The sequence below is a fragment of the Colobus angolensis genome, unplaced genomic scaffold (genome assembly GCF_000951035.1).
Source record: "Colobus angolensis palliatus isolate OR3802 unplaced genomic scaffold, Cang.pa_1.0 Scaffold295, whole genome shotgun sequence".
NCBI classification, from domain to species: Eukaryota; Metazoa; Chordata; class Mammalia; order Primates; family Cercopithecidae; genus Colobus; species Colobus angolensis.
The window spans coordinates 1,974,381-1,996,873 of record NW_012116210.1 but is presented as its reverse complement, the minus strand read 5'-3'; the positions used below and the strand labels follow the sequence as shown (position 1 = coordinate 1,996,873).

Below are 22,493 nucleotides of genomic sequence, written 5' to 3'. Positions count from 1 at the left end.
TATATCATTTTGGTCCTCCATTCAACACACTAGAGAGGGTTTATCAGAATCTGAGTAGTAGGTACATAGGAAATAGTCTTTTTTTTTTTTGAAATGGAGTCTCGCAGTGTCACCCAGGCTGGTGTGCAGTGACAGGATCTCAGCTCACCCAACCTCTGCCTCCCAAATTCAAACAATTCTCCTGCCTCAGCCTCCCAAGTAGCTAGGATTATAGGCACCTGCCACCACGCCCAGCTAATATTTGTATTTTTAGTAGAGACGGTGTTTCACTATGTTGGCCAGGCTTGTCTCAAACTCCTGACTCCATGGTCCTCCCGCCTTGGCTTCCCAAAGTGCTGGGATTACAGGCGTGAGCCACCGCTCCCGGCCCTTAATTTTTTTAAAACAAAATCCACCTGCTTCCCTGACCTAGAGTCTTGCTTTGTATCTGGTGAAGAACTCTGATGACCCTTTCTATGGTGGGTAGGTCCGACTCACTGCAAGGCTTTTGTTTCACTGAGTATAGAGGTTTGGGGCCAGAGGGCTAAACTGACCAAGACATTAGATGGAGAGGCCACATGAGGGAAGGATTTGGAGAAGAAAGGGAGGGAGCCAGTTGATAGCTAAAAGGAATTTAGGTTGTAAAATGTATTCATGTCTTCAACAAATATTTATCTCAAAAAGCTCTCTCATGCCAAACTTTCTGCTAGGTGTTGAGGCTGTGATGATGAATGGGACAGACACAGCACCTGCCCTCAAGCATGGGAAGTCCCTTTCTCTGTGATGTCCAATGTCAACGCTCTCCACCCTCTCCCCCAAAATCTTCAGCAAAGCACACATTGCTTGCAAATGCTTGGTAGACGAGCTAGAGTGAGGAGACACAAGGAAATACTGTCTTGTCCTGGGTTGGAAGGAAGTAAAGCCAGAGGCTCCTCACAGGAGGCCCAACATGTGGCTTGCATGCTCTAGTGGGCCAGGTAGGGCTCCCTAGGCAGCCAGCATCCATGTCCTCCTTCTTATGGCAAGAGAACTTTGATTTGCTTTTGGAAAATTTCCTCTCTCCCGTTGAGGGTAGCCATAATGGGACTGTCAGTCAAATGTTTTTCCCTGAATTCCCAGCCACAGGAGAGGCACCAGGTCCAAGCTGGGTCAGTGAGCCTTGGGAGTCAAATCCTAAAAGGGAGAGATACAAGAATAGAATCAAAGATGAAGCTGGTTTAGCCCAGCAAGAGATGTGATGAGATCAATGCCTATTGCCTGGCTCCCTGGTCCCCCATCCATGTGAGGGTTCTCAGCAGGCCCTTAGAATCTGTACGCTATTTTATATCCTTCCAATAAATTATCTTTGGCTTAACTTAGCAAGGGTCCTTTTTGGGTACCTGCAGTCAGAAAACCCTACCTGATGCCTGTGATCATGGAAAGTTCCAATCCCTCTTCCCCAGTAAGGGGTCTGGGCACCTCCAAGAGAAAACTGGCTTAGAGCAGATGAGGGCCTGGCTGTAGAGACAGAGGCATCTTATTACATCCTTAGAGCCTACTTCTACATTAAGACAGTAATGATCAAAATCTAAAGGCTCCCTTAAGCTAACAGTGACTGCCCTTAACCAACAAGGACACTTAGAAGATCAGTGCCAGCCCTCAGGAAAAGGCCAACACACTGACAGAGAGAAACGAGAGATCAGATTCATCTGGGTCAGGTTAAGGCTTTAAATGACACACTGAGCTCATTTCCTAAGCAATCCTGACGCCTAGCACCTAGATTTAATTCTGCACTCCCTGTGGGTCTCTCTGGCCATGATGACATGGCAGGGGTTTCTCCTTCTCTCTAAATACATGTGAATTTGTGCAAGCCACTGGGGAATTCCTCGGTGGAGAGAAAGCTAAATTTACATCTTCAATTAATCTTTCCAAGTGTTCTTGCCTGCCTTCACTCTGTACCAAGTCTCCTTTTGCCCAAATCACCCCAGTACTCATATCCATTAGCAGATTACACATTGCTGATAGAAGCTGCTTTGCTGCTCATTTTTTTAAAGTATTTTAATTTTGAGTCCGTTCTTCCCATTGTCTCTAACCTGTTCTAATATCCTGTTTCAGGGGATTATGATTCCCTTAGATGAACAACAAAAAAATTGTTTGATGCTCCTGGGAGACTTGGCCATTATTAGCTCTCTCCCTAAGCAGGACAAATTCCTATGCAGGCCAAACTTCAGTTCAGTGCAAGAAACACCTAAGCACCTGTATGTGGCAGGCCTGTGCTATGCTCTGGGAAACAGCTGTAAATAAGATGCAGTCCCTGTCCTGAGGATGGTTACAAACCATGGGAGGGATATTAAGCAAATGATCACAGGTGGGACAAGTGTCAAAGGCAGAGATCAGGGTGGCCAGTGGCTATGTGAGGAGACATTTCACCTTGCCTGCTGGTCTAATAGCCCTCTCCTTGATGAAATGACATTTAAACTGGGCCCTAAAGGCTGGTGATACAATCAAGAGAATTGCTTCTTCCTCACTGGGGCTTTCTGCAAAGCTGTTCCCATTTCAGGAAGACATCATATTTTAAAAGTTCATTTTCATTCAAGTTGATGGATTTGGAGCTCATGTTTTTTCCACAGAAATATACTTGTGAATAGTGGCTAGGTTTCCAGGTTAGGATGCCAGCACTTAATTATCTACAATGGCTGCAGCACCAACAGCCAGAAATAGCATTTTACCCAGCTTGTGTGTGAAACACAGATCCAAGCCCTGGTCGCCAATGGAAACCCCTTCAAGAAAACCCTCCTCTTCCTCACTGAGTGCCAGTAATTCTCTGTCAGGGAGGTCCCTCCGATCCAGTCCCCAATCCCACTGCCTTGGTTTAAACCAACTCTTCCCTTAAACCTGCACCACAGCAACCAATACAAAATGTGGTCATCTTACCTCGTTTCTCCTCTTCCCAGCCTTCTCCCTCTACTCCCCAGAGGCAGCCAGCTACTTTTTTTGTTTTTTGTTTTGAGAGGAAGTTTCACTCTTGTCACCCAGGCTAGAGTGCAGTGGTGTGATCTCGGCTCACTGCAACCTCCATCTTCCAGGTTCAAGCAATTTTCCTGCCTCAGCCTCCCGAGTAGCTGGGATTACAGGCATCCGCCATCAGACCCAGCTAAATTTTTGTGTTTTTAGTAGAGACAGGGTTTCGCCATGTTGGCCAGGCTAGTCTCGAACTCCTGACCTCAGGTGACCACCCGCCTTGGCCTCCCAAAGTGCTGGAATTACGGGTATGAGCCACCACACCTGGCTGCCAGCTACTTTTTTTTTTTTTTTTTGAGACAAGAGTCTCACTCTGTCGCCCAGGCTGGAGTGCAGTGGCGCTATCTCGGCTCACTGCAAGCTCCGCCTCCTGGGTTCACGCCATCCTCCTGCCTCAGCCTCCCAAGTAGCTGGGACTATAGGCGCCCACCACCATGCCCAGCTAATTTTTTTTTTTTTTTTTTTTATTTTTAGTAGAGATGGGTTTCACCATGTTAGCCAGGTTTTTTTTTTTTTTTTTTGTATTTTTAGTAGAGATGGGTTTCACCATGTTAGCCAGGTTGGTCTTGATCTCCTGACCTCATGATCTGCCCACCTCAGCCTCCCAACGTGCTGGGATTACAGGCATGAGCCACCGCACCTGGCCTGCCAGCTACTTTTTAAAGACCAAACTGAAGGCCTTTCAATGTTCCCCATGGCCCACAGATTGAAGTTCAAGCAATCACACAAAACAGTTTTCCTGATACAAGCCCCGATCTACCTTTCTAGCCCCTTTCCCTGCCACTCCCTACCTGTATTCTACAGGTCCAGGCACACAGTTCTGTCTTCCCCAAAGTTCCTGCTCTTGCTGCTGCTGTTTCTAAATCCAGCTAGAATGAGTGACCTCCCCCATCTTGACCAGAACTCTCCATCAATCTTTCAAGACCTAGCCTCTCATCCAAGAAATTTACTTCCTTTTATTCTGGTAGTTTGGTGAATTGTATTATAATGATTTGTTTGCTTATTCAACAAACATGAGTCCCTACAATGGGCCAAGCTGACTGCCTCAGTAAAAACAACACATCGTGAAGACAGAGACATTGTCTATTTGCATCTGCTTTGGCTTCCTTCACTGAAAAGCTGCAACAGAGGTCTCTCTACTCAGAGGTGGGTTCATATCCTGTCTTTGGCACCTTCTAGCTTATTTGTTTTGTTGTTGTTCTTTTTTTTTTTTTTTTTTGATACGGAGTTTTGCTCTTGTTGCCCAGACTGGAGTGCAATGGCACAATCTCAGCTCACCGCAACCTCCACCTCTCGGGTTCAAGTCATTCTCCTGCCTCAGCCTCCCGAGTAGCTGGGATTACAGGTAAATGCCACCACGCACAGCTAATTTTTGTATTTTTAGTAGAGACGGGGTTTCTCCATGTTGGTCAGGCTGGTCTCGAACTCCCAACCTCAGGAGGTCCACCCACCTCAGCCTCCCAAACAGCTGGGATTACAGACGTGAGCCACCACACCTGGCTACTGCCTGATTTTAATCAAGAGATCTGAAGCTTAAGTTTCCTTATCTGGAAAACGGGGATAATACTATTTCACAAGTTTGTTTAAACACAAGTTCCCAAATCCAAATGAACATCAGAATCACCAGGAACTTCAAAAATACGTAGAATGGGAATGAGCCAAGATAACTGCATTTTTTTAAAAAAATCTCAAGTTTAATGCTTGTGTATAGCCAGATTTTAAAAACCATAAATTGGAGGCTTTTTCACAAAGTACCTGGCACATTAATGCTCAGTGCCCAGGTGTGCCCCTGAACATGGGGTTCCTACTGGAACAAGCAGAGTTGATGTGAGTTAAGGGGACCATATAGGAAGGAGCCTAGGCTTAAACCACACATATAAATCATGGGAAAGGCTGGGCACCATGGCTCAGGCCTATAATCCCAGCACTTTGGGAGGCCGAGGCAGGTGGCTTGCCTGAGCTCAGGAGTTTGAGACCAGCCTGAGCAACATGGTGAAACTCCATCTCGACCAAAAATACAAAAAATTAGCCGAGTGTGGTGGCACACAGCTGTGGTCCCAGCTACTCAGCAGGCTGAGGTGGGAGGATCATTTGAACCTAGGAGGCGGAGGTTGCAGCGAGCTGAGATCATGCCCTGCACTCCAAGCTGGGTGACAGAGTGAGATCCCATCTCAAAAAAGAAATGAGAGAGAGAGAGAGAGAGAGAGAGGGAGAGAGGCAGGGAGGGAGGGACAGGGAGAGAAAGTAGGGAGGGAGGGAAGGGTAGGAAGGACTGAAGAAAGAAGTAAACACAGGACGTGGTATTCCTGGCCAATTTTGATCACCAGTCACTCATGAAGGCGAATAAGTGAACTGCCAATAGACCCATTTGCTCAGCCCAGCCTTCTAAGACACAAACAGTATAAAGTCCAGAAAGGGGTAACTTCTTCCAAAGGTTAGTTATTCGGAGTGTTAAGTTACTGCTGAAAGTGTAAGAGGGGCAGGGACCTCAGAAACAGAGTTGGCAATAAACGAAGATGTTGGCAACTGCAACACTGCCTATTATTAGATCAGTGTCATTCAAAAGGTAGCTTAGAACACAGTGACACTGGCAATGTGTCCTTCTAAATAAGCAGGATCTTTTTCTATTGCTTCAGTATTTGCCCAGTAATAGAAGAGGGACATACATACAGCCTGATTCCTGTCACCTCACCTTGTGACGAGTGAAGTTGGCCTGCCGAAGGCCCAAGATACAGACTGGGAGTTCACCTTCGAGAGAAAAAAAAAAAAAAAAGGGTCAGGAATGTCATGGCACCTGCTGTCTAGTCTGTGTGTGCCTTATGAGGAAATGGGATTAATCTAATTTTATAAAGCTCCAGGGCTCAGGTCCATAAGTAGAAGCTATAAAAATGCCATAAAGCATGCTACAAGCAGATATGACTCCTCACTCAAAGTTAGGAAGCATCCTCCTTCATTAAAATGAAAACCCAGGAATTCTGCATCCAGAAATTAATCCAGCAAAAAATACTGGACACTTCCTAAATGCTCTTCAAGAGATGACTGGTTACACAAATTATGTGGTATCTAACAGACAGCAGAGCACAGACATGGAAACTTAACACAGACAACCTTCAAGTTGCACATTTTAATTTACAATTTTTACCAATAAAAAGAATTAGTTTACAAAAAAGGAAGTCCTTTATACAAAATAAGGATTTTTTTTTCCATTTGTAAAGAGAATCCACTGTCATGTTTTGCCTTGCCAAGTCAAAACTCAAATAGCTTGTTTCAGTAAAATTATTCCAGAAAGATAATCCAGACAAAATCAATAACGTCATCAGCTTCCTGACCATGTTGAAGAGGAATAACTTCATGAACATTTTGCCCTGAACTGAAGAGTTCTAAATACTTGTAAACCTTTAGGAAAAAACTGACTGCTGGCAGGCAGCTGACTGGTAAGATGGTACACCGGAGACTCCGGGTCACCCACCGTCAGAATATTCTTATACATACAATGAGTCTCCACGCCTGTACAATGAGTGTACATGCAACATAATTGGAATAATGGCCTCTAAAATTTTACAAGTAAACTTTATTGTGGCCACAGATCAACAACAAAACATATGACAGTTAAGGTTCAAACCCTCCCCACCTATTTTATCATATAAATTAAATATGGAGAGGTACACACAAACTCTATTCAAAATGAGAAGCTGTTTGCCAACTCTCATTTCCTAGGATAACACACATCACACTGTTTAAGAGCAGGGGAAAGAACAGGCATACTGTTAGAGCACAATGTTTCCTGAAAAAAAACTGATCAAAACGTTTGAAGCCTTTTTAGTTGCCTCAAAGTATGACGGCCACTCAATACTGCTCCTAACAGTCTGCTTTCAGATAACGTCATAAAATAAAATAACTGTGTGAAAAGCCACGGCCTTCAAAAAACTTTATTTGGTTATGAGCCAAGCTCTGATAGGAAAAGCCCACCTACGAAAAAAAAGTTGTGGGTAGTTAAGCTGGTCTGATTCACAGAGCTTGTACATTCATGACTCAAAATAACAGACCCCCAAACCCAAATGATTCTAAAGCCATTTCAACCTTAAATCATGTTATTCCCTTAGATGTGCTTATATTAACTTTAAAAAATTATCTCCGTGCAGAGAGGAGCTGCACCTTCCTCACAATTAACTGAAACATGACCCAAAAATGGGGGATAGGCAAAAAAATGACATTTAAAGAGCGTATGAGGGTCTCCTCCTTTACTCAATGAACACATATCCAGAATGAGAATGAAATGGAATCAATGCCCAGGAGCCTCTCAAAGAGAGCATCTCCCTGTAGCCGACATGATCTGGATCCTCCTAACACAAAGCAACCCAACTACTCGGGGTACACAAAGCCAGTATGCCCTACATATGAAACGCAAGGGGGTTGCATCCCCCATGGTTGAAACCTAACCCCTGCGTTAGACGCAATTCCACTACAGTCTTGATCGCTTAACTCAGGAAAAAAACACCCAGCAACAACCCTCATATCTCATTAATATCATCTGTGGCCCTCACTGACTCAGTGGTACTTTTTCATAAAAACATCTGAAGAGGTGGCAAATGGTTACAACGGATGTCAGGTCGAAGCAATTCCAAGAGCTGAGAAAGCGCTTCATCCGCTGCTTCAGTCTTCTCCCCCTATTGCTACAGTTCTGCCACCAAAAGGGGAAGATTGCGTGAATACGATTGTTGTGATCAAGCCTTGGCAAAAGTCAATAAATAAGAGAGCCTGTCAAGGGCAGAACAATTTTATGGGCAACCTCTTCTAGTTGCAAATGTGGGGGCTGGGAAAAGTGGGAGGGAGGCATGTGTGCAAGAAAGAGATAAGGGTCCTTTTGAGAAGCGTTTGGTGACCCAGCCCCAGCTCCCCAGCTCAATGCCAGCAGACTAGGACCCGCTAAAACCCATTATTCAGACGGAAAGGGGAGAAGAGAAGACACCAAAAAATGTAGTCAGTTTTGCAATTTGCACAGTTGGTATTTGTTCTTCACAGCAGTAAGGACTTGAATGAGAATCGGGGAACTTGTGGAACACTTGTATTTGTCTTTAGGATTTAAAAAACTTTGTCTTGTACTGAAAGACTACATTCAGTGTGGGTCAGGTCCAACAGTGTTAGCTAGAACGCAGTTGTTAAGCGCACCCAGCACTGGGAGAAAATGTGGCTTGAGAGGAGCGGCTGCCCAAGGCCGCCCCTTCACTGGTCTCCAAGTCGAAAGCCCTGGCCCCAGTTGTGTCTCCCGCCTCCGCCATTCTGATCAGCAGCTCGCCTCAGGCTAGCAGGGGGCACACCAAATCCTGATACTCCTCCTCTCCTACTGGGCAGCCAGCGGTACCTGGTGCAGAAAGACGGGACACAAAGGGAGAGAAGAGAACAAAGTCACTTTCACATGGTTATCTGACCTCCGAGAACACCCTCCTCTCCTGCTGTTCCCATGGCACTTGTCATGTTGAAGGCAATGAGGGACAATGTCTTACTTAACTTTGTGTTTTCAGTACTCAGCTCCATGACCTGACCACAGAAGGCATTCGTTTTTCATGTTTCTTAAATGTATTCAGATTTCAGCTAAATTCACACTCTGAATGTTTTTTTCTCCGCTTATAAAAGTAATCCATGCAGAACAGTATGGAAACAAAAATATTACACCCACAAGCCCAGCAACCAAAGAATGACTGATAGCATCTTGGTATATCCAAATATGGCTCAAACTGGATCAAAGGATACAAAATACATTCACTTTCAAAGGCCAAATCCACAGCCTGCGTGTTTGAGCCTTGCACAACATTTCTAAAAGGCTCTCAGCTGAGCCCATCAAAGGAGATGGGGGAAGAAGGCTTTCTATGTTGGAAGTATGGGCATGTTTTAAAATTTATTCAGAATCTGCCTTCCAGGTACATTCTTCCCTTCTCACGGATGGTGGGAGAGCTGGGGCCCCAGAAGGTTACATGATTTCCCACCTTAAAATTAATAAACTAAGAGTTCACAGAACAGCTAAGAGAATTTAAACCCAAGCCTACACTCTCAATAGTATTTTCCAACTATTTCCCATCCTTGATTCTTTTATTAGTGAACTGAGAATGTGTTTAAACCTATTCCACTTAGCAGATCCTAATGTTTAAAATTTTGCTTGAAGGCAGAGAGGATGATCTGACACCTCTGCTTAAACCCTTCTTGGCAGCAAGAGTAAGTCATGACAAGTGACTTGTCCACAGCAGAAACCCTGAAGAGGACAGGCTTTATACTTGACCTTATACAAGAGCAGCTACTCTGTGAACTTACTCAGCGAGCATTACCTTACACCAGGTGCTGCCTGCTTATAAATTCATTTGATCTTCACAACAACCCCATGAGGTAGGCATTACTATTACTCCTGTTTTATAAACAAGAAAATTGAGCCAACACTGAGTGAAGCGCTTCAAAAGTGACAGGATTCCAACCCAGTGAGCCTGGCTCCAGAGCCTGCACCCTGCACTACTTGTTATACTACATGCCTCCTGCCTGGGAAGGGACAGCAGTCCATGACTGGAGTCTGTTTACATAATACTCGATACCTTCATGCCTCTTCCCAAAACAGACAACAACCCGCTTTTTTATTTTTATTTATTTATTTATTTATTTTGAGACGGAGTCTCACTCTGTTGCCAGGCTGGAGTCAGTAGCACGGTCTCAGCTCACTGCAACCTCCACGTCCCGGGTTCAAGCGATTCTCCTGCCTCAGCCTCCCGAGTAGCTGGGATTACGGGCGCCCACCACCATGCCCAGCTAAGTTTTGTATTTTTAGTAGAACCAGCGTTTCACCATGTTGGCCAGGATGGTCTCGATCTCCTGATCTCGTGATCCGCCCATTGGCGTCCCAAAATGCCGGGATTACTGGCGTGAGCAACCGCGCCCGGCCAACAACCCCTTTTAAACACAAAATTTAATGTGTACAGAGAAGATACAAGTACTCTAAATGGAATGGAAAATGGTGATACAAATGTATCAGCATTCCATTTAGAAAAATAGTTATACCTTCTTATACTCACCTCCTCCATTTTAAACAAATACAGCTTTACCATTAAATCAAAATGTATTTTCCAAGTGCTGGTTTCTCAACATCCAAGCCTTCTGGTACAATAATATTCCTCCAAAGTACATAATAAAATAGAACACTTACAGAAGGCAATGCTAGGGCTGTCTTGCTTTGCTACTCACTCTAAGACAATATGGAAGCCATCTCCACTGCTTAAGTAGATAGTGAAATTAAATGCAAATAATTAGTATAAAAAGATACCCAATTATACATAATCAACAAAAATTTATGGTAATTTCAAAGCAGTTACTGCTTTTGCAAGGAGCTATATTTTGTCATCTGATCTTTATGCAAAATTTAGCAGAAGGACTTCCACCAACAGAGAAAGTTCAAGTGGAAGGCAGGCTCCAGGGCTCTGCTGATTTTACCACTAGAATCTTGTATCCTGTGTTGCCCACAACTGAGAAGTAGCTACAAGCCGTTAAGTTAGAATATGGCCATTTAAAGTAAAGTAACTGTTGGCTGCCCCCCAAAAGCACCAAGCTTTTTTTAATTGATGCATCTGCCATCCTACTTGATAAACCTAGATCAGAAAGCCAAACCTGCTGTTATTATGTCCTTTGATAATTAGAAACCAGATTGGTCATTTGTTTTTTTAGCCTGAAGGCAATTCAAGGCTCAGAAGAGAAACAAGTTTCCTTTTATTCTCTTAAAGAAAAACACACACACCACAACCACCAATATGGTATAGCTCTGTAAATTACAGTTCACAATTGGAAAAGTCTTTGAAAAACATACCCCTACCCTATAAAAGGAGGGGGAGAAAGAGGAGGCCTGCTCAAGTTTTACTGCCCTCACTGATCCCTTAGAAGAATGACAGAACTGCAAAACATTTTAGCAAGATGTGAAAGGGTTTGGTTTGTTTGTTTTTTTAAAGCTTTTAAATGCAAGATATTACTGCATATCCCTGATATGAGATTAGGCGTGATTGTCAGGCAGGCTGTGACACCCAGATGGTGATTTAACTGGTCCCTTCTTCGACAGCCTTTTTGCCTCACTGACAGAATGGTCACACGACTAGTACATGCTTCTGTGTGTGTGCGCATCTCCTCTCAGCTCATCAAAATCCTGCTCTCCTACCCCCACCTTTAGGAATATGGCAGCTAGCTTTACTTATGGAGAACCCACTGTGTGCTTCCCAACGGTGTATCTTACTTCATGCAGTCTTGTGAGACAGTGGTTTCCCCCACAATTTACAGACTTGCAGACTGAAACTTGGAGGCTTGATTAAGTAACTTTCCCAGTATAAAAACTGCTATCTGAGGGGACTGAGATTCAAACCCAAGTTTGTCTCAAAAATCAAAGCTGTTGCCCTTAGCATCCTACTTCAATAAACCCTAAAAGCAGACAAAGAGCACAAACTCCCAAGGGGTTGGGATCATACAAACCTCAAGTCTCTCATTTTAACTCTGAACAGTCCTATAAAATGGCTACTCCATAGCATTTAATATAAAAATGCTTAAAATTGCTGACTAACAAGCTAACTTACCCTTCCTTGGGCAAAATCATGGGTAAAAAACTGATGGGCCAAGAAAAGACACCCCACTATCCTGTGACTCTGCCCATTCCCCAGCCCACTGCTTTGCACTCTGGAGCTGCATCGGGTCCCTCAGCAGGCTCGGTGGGCTGAGAGGCCTCCTGCAATGCTGGAACCTAGCTGTCAGTGGTCCCCGGCTAAAAGAGTAACAAGAAGGCAACGGAGCTGAGGCTTTAATCCCTGACTTCCTGTGACTATGTGACGAGGGTAAGTCATTTGTTGCCTTAGGTTACTCCATCAGATGGGGCATGGGGGTAAATCATACTCCTCATGGAGCTCTTATTAGGATGCATTAAGAACACAGGCACTAAAATGTTAGATGAGACAGGACAAAAACACTTACAAAAACTGAGGTGTGGATAGAAAATTTCTTCCTCCCAAGTCCATTGGGTATCTGAACATTAGGAAAAAATAAAGATGTCCAACCAGATTTCCAATAAGCTCATTGATTACCCTGCAAAGAGAGCCAAATGAGTTTAAAGACATTCAAGCAATACAGTGAAACGAACCAAGTTTTAACTAATAGCATAAAGAAGAGAGACTTCAAGGCAGACCATTTAGTCCCTGGGAGTCTGTGAGAGCTGACAATGAGCTCTTTTGTAGTCCGAGTGGCAAATGCATTCTGAGGGAGACGGGAAATCAGTCCTGCTGAACCAATGAGACCCGCCACTCTTCAAGGCCAGCAGCCCCTCCGACATCTCTTTCAAGCACCAGCCCATCCTCAAAATATTGTTTTTGCTACTTCCTGCCTCAAGAGTTGGGGAAGTTGTAAAGCACGCTTCTGAATGCTTTCAGTCATGAATACTGTATTGATAAAATGTGGGCAAACATGAAGGCTACCAAGAGAGAAGCGTGGGAGTAAGGAAAAGAGGAACAATAAATGCCTGTTCCCCCTTTCCTGGAACTATTAAGCACTTCTCTCTTGCCTCTTGTACCCTTGAGTGTGAGACACCACAGAGATCACTTAAGAAAGCTGACTTGCACCCTGAAATCAACACTGACCTTTTTCAGTTTTCCCATGGCTTACACACAGGTCACCTCAAGAGTGTATAGATCTGCTGTTACTATTACGTATCCTGTTTGTCTTCCCCTGCAACATGATTCCTATCAGGGACAAATCAACACCTGCAACTACTTTAGACTTCGCCTTCCTGGGTGGAAGAGCAGCTTTACCAAGTTCAGAACATGCTTTGCTCTAAATAGTCTGCTCCATTCATTCACTTCTCCCCAACAATATGCAGAAGAAGTCAGGATCAGACAGAGCAAATAAGTCAGATACATGAAGAACCAGCACTATAAAAATCGATTGAAATATTAAAAAGTAGTTTGTAGTATAAGAAATGGGAGTTCTGGCGGGGTGCAGTGGCTCATGCCTGCAATCCCAGCACTTCGGGAGGCCAAGGCGGGAGGATCATTTGAGGTCAGGAATTTGAGACCAGCCTGGGCAATATGGCGAAACCTCATCTCTACAAAAAATACAAAAATTAGCTGGGTGTGGTGGTGCACACCTGTAATCCCAGCTACTCGGGAGGCTGAGGTATGAGAATTGCTTGAACCTGGGAAGCAGAGGTTGCAGTGAGCCAAGATCGTGCCACTGAACTTCAACCTCAGTGACAGAGCGAGACCCCATCTCAAAAAATAATAATAAGTAAATAAATAAACAGAAAATATGAAGAAATGGGAGTTCTTAGAGAAGCTGCATCTTGGTATCCTGCCTTTAAAATTCTGACTGGATAAGTTAAAGGTATTCCTATGTCTAGTTCTAATTCCTGACCAATAGACTAGATATTTGACCCTGGTTGGCCAAAAGTTCTGTATTATCAGCTAGGCACGGTGGCTCACGCCTGTAATTCCAGCACTTTGGGAGGCCAAGGCAGGCAGATCATTTGAGGTTAGGAGTTTGAGAACAGTCTGGCAAACACAGTGAAACCCTGTCTCTACTAAAAATGTCAAAAAAAAAAAAAAAAAAATAGCCGGGCATGGAGGCGGGTGCCTGCAATCCCAGCCACTCAGGAGGCTGAGGCACGAGAATCGCTTGAACCATGAAACAAAGTTTACAATGAGCCAAGATCGCACCATTGCACTCCAGCCTGGGCGACAAAAGTGAAACTGCATCTCAAAAAAAAAAAAAAGTTCTGTATTATCAAACCACTTGCAAAATTATATCCTATCTAAGAATCTGGATTTCTATGACTGATCAGCAGTCTCCAAGGCATTCTGGAAATGCCTTAAGAATATAAGACATAGTAATTTTATACATAGCTCTTAGAGGAGTCAACTCAGACAAAAATTAGGTCTCTGCTCAATCTGAATAGTGAATCCAGAAATACATATTTATTCCTATACACACACAGGGACATACTGTGTGTAACAGTAAGTTAACAAAATCACAACTATTCAATGTTAAATGTGCTTAAAGCCCCGCAATCTAATCAATTCCACTGAAGTGAAATTATCCCGTAAGTACAAAGTTCTAATGCATCAATGTTGAGATTCTTTAAAGTTGTATAAAGGTTAGAGAAAGATAAAAACTAATGGAAATCTCCCAAGGATTAGTCTCCAATTAAATAAATCTAATATCACTTACGAGCCTCCGATGATATAGTTGAATCCAAGGATAACCCAGGGTAAATAGCAGGCCTAGGATGGAATGAATATATGCAAATGTGAGTAGCCACACCCACCTGACGAGGACACAGCTACTACAGGGGCTAAAATGGGTAAGGATACACTGACAAGCGCTTTATATAAATCCTCTGGAAGGTCACTGCAAAACTTCTCAGATCAATCTAGCATTATTCCCACTATACTTAAACCTTCCTATCTAAAACTAGACTTACTTGTGTGTTTGTAACTGGAAGGACACAGTACTTTGCCCACAGGTCTGCTGCAATACAGGCCCTGCTGAATTGCTATTAACAAACAGCTTCAAAAAGCAGATGAGTGTCCTACAGATGCTACTAAAAGCAAGGCCCATGAGAGAATCACACTAAGATTCCAGCCAACAAACTGTTACAAATAAAATAAACATACCCCATCTTTTTAGGTTCTTCTTTTACATATCTTGCAAAATTACTCTGAATTTTTATCTCATCACACATTGATATCTTAAACTAATACTCTCCCAAATAAGAAAGCTCTTCAGATGAACATTTGAGCCTCTTACCAAATCCAAGACATCATACCAAGAGCTAAAGGAGTTGCAAGAAACTTCACAAACTAGGAAAGAGAGGGTTATACTTAAATAACTTTACAGCTATATGTGGTAAATATACTAAAGAGACACATAAAGTATTGAAAAAGCCCAAAGGTAAGACGAATTCTAGGCAGCAGACTCAGGAAATATGTTCAGTTCCAATTCAAATTAAGAATGGGTAGGATTTATACGAAAAAGAGAATCAAGATGTTACAGGTGGAAAATTGTGAAAGAATGTACAAAGAGAAGTGTTTGGGGGCAAAAACAGTCTGTTTCAGCTACAGTATAAAGCAAAAAACAGGCAATGAGGGAGTGATAAGAACTGATTTGTAAAGGCAGGGTTTCACATGAGTTATTTCTCCTTCTCTCTAACACAGACACATAAGATCACTCAGGGACATATCCCTGAGGGGCCTGAGGTAGAGAGGGAGTGAAGAAACAAAAGCCAGCAACAGACTCCAGGTTGGCTAATTAAATAGAGCTGGGATTGAGGAGGGCAGAAAGGGGCCTGCCTGTGGTACACTGCTCTGCAGTGACCTCTTCTGGATGAGTCAGAAAGTACATCTCTGGACGGAAGAGGGATTTCTGCAAAGACAAATGAAAAGGACACTTTTCCAACCAAGGTAAAGTACCTTAAATCGTGTTCCAAACCAAAATGATACAATCATGTCTCTGTTCAGCTGGGCCCAGACATAAAGTACTGACATGATCAGAGGAATCATCAGCAACTGCAAAAGAAGTCGACATGTAAAAACCAAGCTCCAGAGGCACGTAAAAACTGTGTACATCTACTGTGCTTTTTACCCCTCCTCTTCACAACAATCCTCACCTGGGGAAAGGGAAACTCATCCGATCAGAATTATAAACTGATCCTATTATTTATCATACAATGAATACTACAAAATCCTATAATAAAATACAACAAAACTACATCATTTTAGATGGATTCTGAAATGTAAGAGTCAAGCTCTGTTATTTACAAAAAGCAACAAAGCATTACCATATAATCTCAATTTTTAAAAAACATCCATATACATGCCTAGAAAATACTAGACAACCATTACCGTCACATGCCTAGAAAATACTATACAACCATTACTGTCAATGTTCAAACACCAAAAAGAGGCCAGAAATGAGCAAGGAAAGCAATGATTTAGATAACTCATGTAAGAGCTTCAAAGATTTAGCTGACTTAAGATCTTCAAAATAAAACAGCTGTAGGCCAGGCACAGTGGCTCACGCCTGTAATCCTAGCACTCTGGGAGGTCAAGGCAGGCAGATCATGAGGTCAGGAGTTCAAGACCAGCCTGACCAACATGGTGAAATCCCATCTCTACTAAAAATACAAAAATTAGCTGGGCGTGGTGGCATGCATCTGTAATCCCAGCTACTTGGGAAGCTGAGGCAGGAGAATCGCTTGAATCCGGGAGGCAGAGGCTACAGTGAGCCGAGGTCGAGCCACTGCACTCCAGCCTGGGCAACAGAGCAAGACTCTGTCTCAAAAATAAACAAATAAATAAAACAGTTGTAATTCTATAATTTCAAAACACACATAATTAACCCCATAGTTAATGCAATTTCAACTTCTGACAAAGGCCACTAACAGTATATATATATATATATATATTTTTTTTTTTTAATTATACTTTAAGTTCTAGGGTACATGTGCACAACATGCAGGTTTGTTACATATGTATACATGTGCCATGTTGGTGTGCTGTACCCATTAACTCGTCATTTACATTAGGTATATTTCCTAATGCTCTCCCTCCCCCATCCCTCCCCACAATAGGACCTGGTGTGTGATGTTCCCATTCCTGTGTCCAACTGATCTCATTGTTCAATTCCCACCTATGAGTGAGAACATGCAGTGTTTGGTTTTCTGTTCTTGTGATAGTTTGCTGAGAATGATGGTTTCCAGCTGCATCCATGTCCCTACAAAGTACAGGAACTCATCCTTTTTTATGGCTGCATAGTATTCCATGGTGTATATGGGCCACATTTTCTTAATCCAGTCTGTCACTGATGGACAACTGGGTTGATTCCAAGTCTTTGCTATTGTGAATAGTGACGCAATAAACATACGTGTGCATGTGTCTTTACAGCAGCATGACTTATAATCCTTTGGGTATATCCCCAGTAGTGGGGTGGCTGGGTCAAATGGTGTTTCTAGTTCTAGATCCTTGAGGAATCGCCACACTGTCATCCACAATGGTTGAACTAGTTTACAGTCCCACCAACAGTGTAAAAGTGTTCTTATTTCTCCACATCCTCTCCAGCACCTGTTGTTTCCTGATTTTTTGAATGATTGCCATTCTAACTGGTGTCAGATGGTATCTCATTGTGGTTTTGATTTGCATTTCTCTGATGGCGAGTGATGATTTGAAACATATAAAAGGGCAAATAGATAGTTTAAAGGGACACTTACCTGCATATCCATTGTTAACCCAGTAATCTTGGTTTGTAAAGTTAAAGATCAGATATAAAAGCAGCATTCTGTACCTAGTCAAGACTGGTATGTTTATTTTCCCCCTACTTAAAAGTTCACTTGGCCAGGTGTAATTTGGCTCATGCCTGTAATCTCTGTACTTTGGAAGGCCAAAATGGGAGGATTGCTTGAGGCCAGGAGTTCCAAACCAGCCTGGGCAACACAGCAAGACCCCATCTCTAATTTATATACATTTTTTTTATTAAAAAAAATTTTAAGTTAATTCCAGTGTTCTGAAGGAAAATACTTTTCTATAGTTCAGATTGCTTAAAACGGTCCACAACACAAAGGTATCTAATCTTCATTATGCATATTTCATTCGACAATACCATGACAAGAACACAGTAGAAATCAACAGCTTCAGCCTATGACTTAGTCTGGTCACCCGGCATCCTTTTTCTCTGCTATTGCATTTTAACGTCTCTCCTTCAAATAAAGGATAAAGATGCCTGTAGCCTTTGAAGGGAATAATCATTCTACTTACATTCTCAGGGCTCTATAGCATGGTTAAAGTCCAAAATATTTTTTTCCTTCCCTTAAAGGAGGGGAAAGGGCATCCACAGTACCACATTTTCTGGCCCGTGGCCAAGTTTAAATGGAAGCTGAGCCCAAAGGCAATTTTGAGCTCACCAATTTTGCACAGGACCTGAGACATCAAGAGCTGCTGCTGCTCTCACCATCTGTAAGAGTCCTGCAGTTGGAGGGCGGCTGACAACTGCTATTGATACAAAGCAGAGAAACGTACGGTGTCCCTTCCCAGAGCTGGGTACTTTATAGAGGGACTGAATTACTATGTAGGACCCCAGAGAAGGACAACAATGAAGTCAGAAAAGGATGCTGGTTGTGAAGCCAATTTTTAAGAAGTTCAGTCCTCAGCTGTCTGACCCCTCCACAGTTGGCTTTATATTCAGAAAGTAAAAATTACTTAAGGCAGCTTGGAAGTGAGGCCTGGGAACAACTGGGGGCAACTAGTACGAACAGCACTATTTACAGGTCTCTTTCTCTTGCCTTTGATTCAGAGCTCTCATTCTCAGTAAATATTGATAGTTTTATTGAAACAAAAGAGTTCTTTAGCGTGGTAATAATACAGCAGCGCATATCAAGATAATTCTGTATCGTTCACTCCTTTTCTCTGCATTTTTTTACTTAAAAATAAATTTAGACTCTTAAACTTGTATAGAATTATTAGCTTGAACATTGAATTATCTCAAGTCTTAACTAGAATTTTTTTGAAAAACAGTTTTTAAATGTTTTTAAATAAATGTCTTGCTAGTATGGTGGAAAAAAAAAAGGATGCTGGTTGTAAATTAATTTTCTGATAAGGACCACAGATTTCAAAAGCTGTTTCATGGCACGGACTCTCTTTGTGCCTCAGTCAACAAGCTGTCACACATGAGAACACAAAGAACTGGGAACAAGAAGAGGGAACAGTCATAAAACTACTCAACCAAAGGTGGGAAAAAAAGTCCCACAAATGGTAAGACAACGCATAACTCAAGGGCTATATGATTTACTACAGCTTTTTTTAAAAAAAACTTTAATTATTCTTATTAACTGTAGTCAACCAAGATGCAAATATTGTAATTTGAAATGTTTATATAATACGGTCTATTTCCCCAAACCTGGAAAAAACTGGTTTTATTTCTGGCTCAAAATCACAAGACTGAAGGATACCACGATGCAAATCCAGTTAAAGAGGAGCATGAATAAATAGTCTGCTGGCCTCCCATCAAAAGCTCCTGGAAACAAAAACAAGCCAAATGTCATGGTTCAGAATTTCAGAACAAAGTAACATCTACATAGAGAAACACTTCAAAAAGTTATAGAAAAAGCCAAAATGAGAACATTTTAAAAACCACTCATCTCTAGAAAAGTGAATTTTTTAAAATATCTAAACAATGTCCCCAATAAAGCCCTGAATCAAAGTTATCTGAGTAAGGTTAATCTATGCTCTCCTAACTAAATTCCAGTAAGTGACATGCTCTGACTACCACAGGCTAAAACAGACGCAGAGAAAGTACAGTCAATTCCACAGCTACTGCGCCCTGCATCCCAAAGACCAGTGAGGCCCCCCAAGCTCCTTCCCAGCCTGTCAGCCTTTCCTTCTTGGCTCTCACCATGACCTGAAGGCCGCATTCAGGATGATATGCTTGATCCCTGTCCTCCTCCACTAGACTGTAAGCTCTGTCGGAGGAGGAACCATGGCTGTTTTGTCTCCTGTTGTGTATCCTCCAGCATGGCTATGCTGGGAGGTACTTACCATTATTATTAGAAACACAAACACACACACACAACCACCTGTACCACACTGGCCTTAGATACTGAAAAAGAAAGTCTCTGTCTTCCAGAGACTTACATTCTACCAGGGGAATACAATGTAGGGGAAAGAGGGAATAAAGCATCCCCAAACCTTTCCATAGCCTCTGACTCAGTCCTCATACTGCATCTGGAAGGGAGAATGGAAAGACCTATGACCTGCTTCTTACAGATGCGGAGTTAAAGTCACATGACCAAAGCCACAGAGCTTGTTAGAAGCAGAGTGACATCAAATTACTAGCACAGTGCTGCTGTCACTGCGCCATATGCCTTACTGGGCAGAATAATCAACAACGGCCTCTCTTATAAGCATGATTCCTAATGCCTTCAGTCAGAAGGCTTTAAGAGAAGCAAAAAAAAAAAAAAAAAAACAGAAATGACTGTAAGATCACTCTAGCTTGAAAGTTCCTTTCCCTCCCCACTCCACACCCCCTCACAGCTACATGATATAGCTAGACAATTTAAAAAAAGAAACCCAACAAGTGTCAGTAAGGCAGAAAGATATATCTAAAACAAAATAGGTTTCCAGCAAAAGTGGCATCTACTCTCCTTTACTTCTCCCTTGATACCTCAAAGCACACTTCAGCCACAGTGTTAAGCAGGCCTAATGCTAGAGGATCACAATGATGAATCAGAGCTGAAATTCTAACACAATTTCTGAATTTTAATAATAGCTGTGCTTCTTTTGATGTGGCTTTGGCTGTCTGATTCCTAAGGAGTCTTTAGACTGAGTACTTAAAATATTGTAATCATATAAATTACAGTACTATATTATCTGACACGCTTGCAACTCAGAATTTACAAATTAACTGGTTTCAAATTACAGTCTTCCAGTTCAAATCAGAAACCTCATAAATAAGTCAACTCTGCTATATACCTAACAATTTAGTGAGGCGGGAAAATATGCAGGTGGCAAACATTTTGTCAAGATGTTAACTTAAAGCTGTGTGGCTGAGAGAAAACTGGAGATCAGTGAACCTGGGTTCCAGTCCTAACTGCATTAACTCAAAGAGCTTTGTGACTTTTGGGACATGTCACCACCACTCCAGATCACTGTTTTCTTATCTATGAAGTAAGAGCGTTAAATAGAATGATCTCAAAAGTTCCCCTCTACACGTTCATAGCAGCTATTATTCACAATGACCAAAAAATGAAACCAAGTCAAATGTCTATCAACTGATGCCTGAATAAACCAAATGAGGTATATCCATACGATGGAATCTTAATTGGCGATATAATGAAATGAAGTACTGACACATGCTATATGGAAGAATCTTGAAAACATTATGCTGTGTAAAAGACATAAGTCACAAAAGGCAACAAAATACTGTATGATTTTAAGAAATGCCCAGAACAGACAAATCTAAAGAGTCAATAAGATCAGTGGTTTTGGTCAGGTACAGTGACTCACACCTATAATTCCAGCACTCTGGGAGGCTGAGGTGGGCGAATCACTTGAGGTCAGGAGTTTGAGACCAGCCTGGCCAACATGGTGAAACCCTGTCTACTAAAAATACAAAAATTAGCTGGGCGTGGTGGCACGTACCTGGAGTCCCAGCTACTCAGGAGCCTGAGGCACGAGAATCACTTGAACCCAGGAGGCAGAGGTTGCAGTCAGCTGAGATCATGCCACTGCACTCCAGCCTGGGTGACAGAGTAAAATTGTATCTCAAAAAAAAAAAAAAAAAAAAAAAAACCCAAAAAAAAAGAGTGGCCATGGAATTATTGCAATTTAGGTTTAAAAATAGCATTAGAATTATTTTTTAAGTCCTTATAGTTTATAGTTAAATTCTGAAATATTTACCAATGAAATGTCTGGCAAAATTGCTTCAAAAAATCAGGGGTGGAGGACAGTCATAGATATAAATAAAACAAGATTGGCTATGAGGTAACTATTAGAGGTGATAACCATTAGATGGTTAAGCAGGGTTCATACTGACACACACTACAACAGAGATGAGCCTTAAAAACATTGTGATAAGTGAAAGAAGTCAGTCACCAGAGGACATATGAAATGTCCTGAATAGGTGAATCCACAGACACAGGAAGTAGTTTAGTGGTTGTCAGAGGCTGGAAGGAGGGGAAGAGGAGGGTAAACTGTGACTGCTTTGGCTTTTTTAGGAAGTGATGAAAATGTTCTGGAATTAGATTGTGGTGACAGCTGCATAACATTGTGAATATACTAAAGATCACTGAATTGTACATCTTAAAATGGTTAAAATGATGAATTTTATGTTATGCGAATTTCGTCTCAACAAAAAGAAAAAACGTTCATTGACTTTCCCTCCACTTTTTCATGTTTGAAAATTTTCCAGAATAAAATTTTAAATAACTGATCATAGATCATCCACACTTAATCTATTTTACTACTGAGATAACATTTACTATCAATATAAAAAAATTACTCCAGCTGGACACAGTGGCTCACACCTGTAATCCTAGCACTTTGGGAGGCCAAGGTGGGCAGATCTCTCGGGCCCAGGAGTTCAAGACCAGGCTGGGCAACACAGTGAAACCCCATCTCTACAAAAATACAAAAGTCAGCCAGGTGTGGCAGCTTAACACCCATACTTGTAGCTACTAGGGAGGCTAAGGTGGGAGGATCACTTGAACCCAGGCACTCAAGGCTGCAGGGAGCCATGACCGTGCCACTATACTCCAGCCTGGGTGACAGAATAAGACCCTGTGTCAAAAAAAACAAACAAACAAAAAATTACTCTAACAAATTAATCCTCAATTAAGTTATACCAGAAAGGTAGACTGCTAAGCACTCAGTATCATAATGGCTCCAATCGGAACAAAGGAGAATAAAAATCACATATTCTGGTAAATTTAAAGATCAAACCCCTGATATGGTGGTGAGAGGACTGGTTGTCAG

General features: G+C 42.2%; 1 protein-coding gene across 3 annotated transcripts in view; it reads right to left on the bottom strand.

Annotated features, from left to right (window-relative positions):
* Positions 1-6,088: 6,088 nt before the first annotated feature.
* DERL1 (derlin 1) overlaps positions 6,089-22,493 on the bottom strand; it is a 29,937-nt gene continuing 13,532 nt past the window's right edge. The window contains exons 3-8 of one of the 3 annotated variants that reach the window (XM_011949289.1): positions 18,974-19,038; positions 17,240-17,266; positions 15,444-15,539; positions 14,203-14,255; positions 11,953-12,069; positions 6,089-8,341 (exon numbers count right to left, since the gene is read on the bottom strand). In XM_011949289.1, the coding sequence (XP_011804679.1) occupies positions 11,955-12,069; positions 14,203-14,255; positions 15,444-15,539; positions 17,240-17,266; positions 18,974-19,038 (356 nt within the window). In that variant the 3' untranslated portion in view covers positions 6,089-8,341; positions 11,953-11,954. The remainder of the gene's footprint in view (positions 8,342-11,952; positions 12,070-14,202; positions 14,256-15,443; positions 15,540-17,239; positions 17,267-18,973; positions 19,039-22,493) is intronic. The other 2 variants (XM_011949287.1, XM_011949288.1) reach the window with 2 other exon arrangements.